The 6,298-nt window shown below is 33.8% G+C and overlaps 1 protein-coding gene across 1 annotated transcript; it reads right to left on the bottom strand.

The window, feature by feature from the left end:
• Window positions 1-466: 466 nt before the first annotated feature.
• On the bottom strand, window positions 467-2,020 carry LOC149144856 (F-box protein At4g22280-like). The gene is made up of 2 exons (XM_089452289.1): window positions 920-2,020; window positions 467-775 (listed from the first exon to the last, which is right to left on the bottom strand). The coding sequence occupies exons 1-2, from the start codon at window positions 2,018-2,020 to the stop codon at window positions 467-469; spliced, it is 1,410 nt and encodes a 469-aa protein (XP_089308415.1).
• Between the last annotated feature and the right edge of the window lie 4,278 nt (window positions 2,021-6,298).

The following is a 6,298-nucleotide window of genomic DNA, read 5'->3' as shown; positions in this document are numbered from 1 at the left end:
AAAAATATCATTTCCCAAAACAATCTATTTATTAAATACGTGTGAAACGCCAAAATAAAATTACAATCTATTTTATAAAATTCTAATTGCACTTTATTTTTTCAACCTTATGTACTATATTCCTGCCTCATAACTGAACGTACTAACAGCAGTTTTGTTCCTTAAAAAAACAAATTAAAAGAAAAATCTTTAAATTTACATCTTTTCAAAACAAAAAAACACTCAAAAAAATATATTTTCATATACTCCCATATTCCAAGGTTTCAAGCTGTGTTGCCTCGGGTTCGTATCGCCATGGCAAAGTTTCTCTGAACCTTCAAAACCTGTGTCGATAGTTTATAGTATTCCTCTGTTTTTGCAGAGGCGGGAAGAGCAACAAACGTTAATTGGAGTTCTTCATCTGACCATTAGAAGAACCTTCTATTTTTTAATTAGAAGGACCTGCTTTTATCACTGGGAAAATTTATTAGCGTAACCCCACATGTTCAAACGCCGTGAAATACTCTTCCTTCATATCTGTAACAAGTATTCTTGCTTGAGAGGAAGCTCTTCTCAAGTCCAGCACTTTTGCTAACAGTAGTGTGCACCTTTCTTGGTTCCTAAATTGAGGTGGTGGTATTTTGATTTCCATGGTCTCAAGAAGAGGGGTACTCTCCAGCAGCCCGCCCAAATCAGTAATCTCTTTATCATTGAAAAGGCTTATCGATACACATATGAACCGAACATTGACTGGTACAGAGTTTAGACACGGTGAAATGGGATCTTTGCCTAACTCCTGCGTTGAATACCAACACAAAAACCAATTACTTCCCCAGCACTGTTTTTCACAGAGAAATTTGCTATTTAATTGCAAACATATATATATATATATCCATCCAGAGCAGTCAATGATTTAGAAATAAATAAGTAAACGACTTACCAAAATAAAGCTATTTAAGCCCTTTAAGCCTAGACTATGAAGATGGGGAAGAGTTTGCAGCAGGTTGAGAAGAGGATTCTGCAACAAATTTTTCCTTTCAAAAGTTGGCCTAGCCACAGAATATGGAGATGCGACCCATGCCACGAAAAGCATCTCAAGTGATTTGAAGCTCCCGATTATCTCAAGGAATCTGTCCGCTGATAAATTGTGTTCTTTCCCTCCAGCTGAAAACAATGACAGTCCAATCATATCACTTCCGCTTTGCATGTCGAGGCGCCGAACTGCGAAAGAAAGCTCCTGAAACAACAGGCCATTCACTCTCAAATCCTTCATGGGGAAATCCTTTGCGAATAATACTTCAAAAGATCTAAGCTTCGGGCAGCTGATAGTTAAAAGCTCTACTGCCTCATTAATACCCCTAAAGTGATTATAAATACGAATAGCGGTAATGTTGGGCGCAGAAATAATAAGGTTCTGCAGACCAGAGCACTTTGATATTTGAAGCTTTTCAAGAAGTGGGCAATGAGAAATAAAGCGGGCTAAGGAGTCGTTCCTGAATTCCATATTAAAGAAATAACAAGTAATAAGATGATTGAATCTGCAAAAATTAGGCGGGATATGGGAGACAAAGTAGTTGCAAAGCTTGAGTGTTCTGAGACGCGTGCAGGAGAAAATGGAAGGAATGAGGATTGCCCTTTCCCTATAGGAATGGCATAACGCCAGGTGTTGGACATTCTTTCTTGCTGCGCACTCCACCCATTTCCATACGCTTTGGCAGGTAAACTTCCAACTGTTTGGAACCCAAGGCTGCAAGGAGTGCGTAAACAGATAAAAGCGTTGGAGATCAGAGGAATGCGAAAACAGAAGGTTAGAGATTATATTCTCTACTGTGGCAATCGGGAGGGGATTGGGGTTGATAGAACCCATGATGAGATTGGGCGAGATGGCGAGTTGGGGCATTTGGGTGTAGAGATATCTCCATCTCTGAGAAAGAATGGAGCTTCTGACAGCCTCTTTAATGGGGAGTCTTGTCAGGATCAGACATAGCAAGTCATCTGAAAGCTTGCAGAACATGTCACAACCAGGACCAGGGGCTGCCATGGTTGATAATGATTCAGCGAGAGGAAAGGTAGACTTGACTAAACGTTACAGAGGGAAAATGCATTGCAATGAACGGATATTAGAATGATTTGTGTCATTATTTATAGAAGCTGGTAAAAATTGATAACTTCGTCTGAGCATTTATAGAGGCCATAAATTTAGGTAATAGTTAAAATAGATTTTTTCCAACTTTTAATCACGTGCGTATTATTATTTATATTTTAGACTAGTTTAATTTAAATAACAAGTAAACATGGATAACAACTTTTAGTTTTCTAAAGTGAACATGTGCTTAAGAGTCTGTGGTGAGCCACAATTATTAACAAGATTTGTGTTTGCATTCATAGATGACAACCATTGGGTAGCTTCACTCTACATCTTTTTTAATTGTTTTTTAAGTACGGAAATTCAGACTCACCTATTTTATCATCAAAATTCATGCAGTTTATTCATCCGTTTTATTATCAAAATAAATGCAAAGTATTTTGTCTGACCTAAATTATTTGTTTAATCTCGATATATATATATATATATTAATTTAAAATATCATATTATTTTAAATTAAAATTTTTAAATATATTTTAATATTATAATTAAAATATTATTTAAGAATTAATTAAAATTATTATATTATTTTCATATAAACTTAGATTTTATATTATTTTATAATGATAATTATGAAAGAGATTTTCTTATTAGGTATATAATATTTATATTTGGTATATTTTCAATCCTATTATGGTTGACTATTATTTTAACATCTTTGGTTCCTCAATGTATTTTGTTCATTATTTAAAAGGGCTAGTAAAATTAAATTAAAAAAAGATAATTGAATTATATATAAGAGAGTTTGTTTTTCTTATTTCTTTCCCCATATATATATTAGTAATATTATTTATGTATATTTATTTATTAATTAATATAAATATTTTAATTTTAAAAAATTAATATAAATTATATAAAAAGTTATAAATATTAATCAACATGTTTTTTATTAATAATAGTAATAAAAGATTAAAAAGTATGTAAAGAGATTAAATACAATGACCTAAATATTTTGTATAAAAAAAATTTGAGATCCAAATTAATAATGAACCATGAATCTTTATTTTTTCCAAACCAAATGAGATTAAAATTGGTATCATAATGAAAGGGAAAAAGGAAAGATAAAGTGACAACAATATAAGGTTGACATCTATAATGAATGTGTAACCATGACAATAGCCTTTAGAGTAGTGGAAGATTTGGAAGGGGTGATTTGAAAAAAAGTTATGGCCAACCCTAAGGTTACATGCACATCCAAGTGATAGTGTATTAGCCAAGTACTCGCCACATCTAATCATTATTTGCATTACCAAAATGTACAAGTACCAAGATAATAGGCCAACTTCTACTCTTGAGGACAACTTCCTATCTTCTAGGAAACAATTGATAGGTCAATATTATATTTTTTCAATTAAATCTAATCATTAAGATTAAATGCCTAGGACTTTTTGATGGGTAATAACACTTCCACAATAAATTGCAACCTTTTTCTTTTTCACCCATTTATACTCAACAATTAATTTTCCAAGTTTTTGTTTATTTACAAAAAAAACATAATAATTACAACTTTACAACTAGTTATAAATTATTGATAATTAAAATGTTCATTTGTCTTCAACGTAGCATGCTTAACCAAAAATAAACTTATGCACATTTAATTACAAACAAATCATTAATCCAAGGGATATCACATATTGATACCCATGGTTTTGCAACAAAACGAGTAACTGGAATTATTACCATGGTTTTATATCCATGGTTTTTTATTTTGTTAAATATAGTAATAATATTACTTTGCAATAGTAATTATGGTATTGCATGTGTTCAATGACAATAATCGTTATGGTTATGTATTGATAATGTATTTAAAAATAAAAAGGTTAGTTGTTATAATGATTTTATTTTTATCAATGCATTTGCAAGGGACTCTTCTTTCATGCAAAGATGTATAATACATAGAAGTTATTAGTGATTATAATATGAAAATGATAACTGGCAGAGACTGAATCATTGAAGTAGAGAGATCGGGATTCTCTCATATTCTTTTTGGGTGCAAATCCATAATATTTGGGGTATTGATAATCTGCAGGAATTACAGGAAACATGCAAATAGAGTTTTTGCTAACAATAATGTTTGCAGTGAAGAAATCGCGACCTTTACAAGGATTTGAGTAATAGTATTTAAACTGGCCTCCTTTGTAGTGATTGAATGATGGTGTATAACTAATACTATTGCAGGTGAGAAGATCATTGTATATAATTACGTGCAAAGTGAAGAGTCGCTAGATGTAGTTTTAAGATGGGAAAATTGGTTTACTGAGATATATTGTTAACTTGTTATGGGTTTACAATGATGATGAATGATAGGGAAGAAGGTTAATGTGGTAAACATCCATGCCATGAGGATATTATTATCTAATAAATATTGCGTAATGTGCTTGAGAAATATGACAACATGTCTAATGTACGGGCCTCTGTAACTGTTATCACTCCAAGAAACTCTCCTAGGTTGTAGCTCGGAGATGCTTGGTAACATATAATCTTCAATATTGTTCCCTGAACCATTGGAATGGATGATGGTTTAGATCAAGTTAGATGATTGTTTCAACTCTGTTTTCACTCAAGACATGCATGAACACCCTCAGATTTACAAGGCTCTAGAACACTAATGCTCAATAGTTTATAGATTCAATGGATAGATGGAGAATACTGACTGTACCAGTAGATGCATACATAAACACACATGAATGGCTAGCTACAGGAAGTAAACGAAACTTGCAGATCTAATTTATTAACACAAAGATAAGATGACAATTATTTGGCATTAGACACAGAAGAAAACATGAATAACCTATTCAAGTGCAAGCTTAGAACAGGGGAGAGTCCCTATATTTATGTATTTTGAATGGGCTGGAGTCACTATATTATGTTTATGAGCAACAAACTCAATTTCTATTTACGCAGGCTTATAAGGCACATCATTATGATCAAACAATTTCTCTAGGGGCACCAATCCTTTGGGTATACGGTTACTAGGCATCTGAACAATGTTGTCCTGACCAATCTCGTCCTTTAGCTTGGACTGGTTGCATTCTTCATTGGTTTTGTTTTCTTGGTCAATGTGCATTTTAGAAAATTCATCAATGACTTGTAAAAACCTATTTATTTCATCATCATCTTCAAAAACTTTCCAGTATTTGACATTGTCAGGCAGAGATGGTCTATATTTCACCTGAACTTCATAAGTCAATTTAGGAGGCAAAGGAGGAATAACCATGCTTGCAGACATAGCAAGGGAATCGACGAGATGGTTCTTCATTCTTGGGATGTAAGAAATGTTTAAAATATTAAAAGAATCCTTAAGCTTCTGCACCTCATCTCTGTATGCTTTCAGCCTTGGATGCTTTGCTTGGAAGGTTTTGTTGACCTGCTGAATGATCAGGTCTACGTCTCCAAACACTTTAAGACCTTTGATACCCATTTCTTTAGCAGCGTTTAAGCCCAATATCAAGGCTTCGTACTCTGCTATGTTATTTGTGACCTGAAAAGTTAAATTGAAAGATAAATGAATGCATTCCTCGGTGGGGGACACAAGGACTACACTTGCCCCTGTAGCTTCCTTAGAGCAAGCTCCATCAAAGAACGTTTCCCAAATTTTTGGGCCTTCTTCCTCTGCGATTTGGCAAACTGGTTTCTTAAGTTGTGTGGAGGCCAGCTGGGATTCTTTAATCTGAAGAATACAAGCTCCAAAATCAATGTCGACAACATAGATGGGATGATTAGTGGGATTATTTTCATCATTGATTATATAAGCTAACTGAGCTTCCCTGTATAATCTCTTACTCTCACCTCCAAAAACTGGGACAATAGCATAGGACAGATCATTTTGCAATGTTCCACCTAATCTCTTGATCCAACCTCTGGAAAGCAACATGCCAAACTTGGGGGGTACATCTCCTACCACAATATCTATTAGAAAATTATATATTATGGAGCAATGGAACACATAAAATATTACAGAAATATAAACACAGAAAATGCATAAAACAAGAGAGACACAGATATACGTGGTTCACCTAGTTTGGGCTACGTCCACCCCGAACAGCCAGTCCTTCCTTTCTATTATCCAGCAAAATGAAGAGACACAACCACAACAAATCCGCTGTAATATCCTCTATTTTCTCTCACAGTCTCACCTCTCTATTTCTCGCCCAGAGAATACACATCTATTTC

This window comes from Pinus tabuliformis, chromosome X (assembly GCF_031772625.1).
Source record: "Pinus tabuliformis cultivar Carrire ecotype Pingquan chromosome X, CPIR1, whole genome shotgun sequence".
NCBI classification, from domain to species: Eukaryota; Viridiplantae; Streptophyta; class Pinopsida; order Pinales; family Pinaceae; genus Pinus; species Pinus tabuliformis.
This window is presented reverse-complemented; position numbering and strand designations above follow the sequence as displayed.

Coding starts and splice junctions, on each gene's coding strand:
- LOC149144856 (XM_089452289.1), bottom strand. CDS start 2,020: ATGGCAGCCCCTGGTCCTGGTTGTGACATGTTCTGCAAGCTTTCAGAT. Junction 776..919: donor GCTTAAATAGCTTTATTTTG/GTAAGTCGTTTA, acceptor TATTCAACGCAG/GAGTTAGGCAAAGATCCCAT.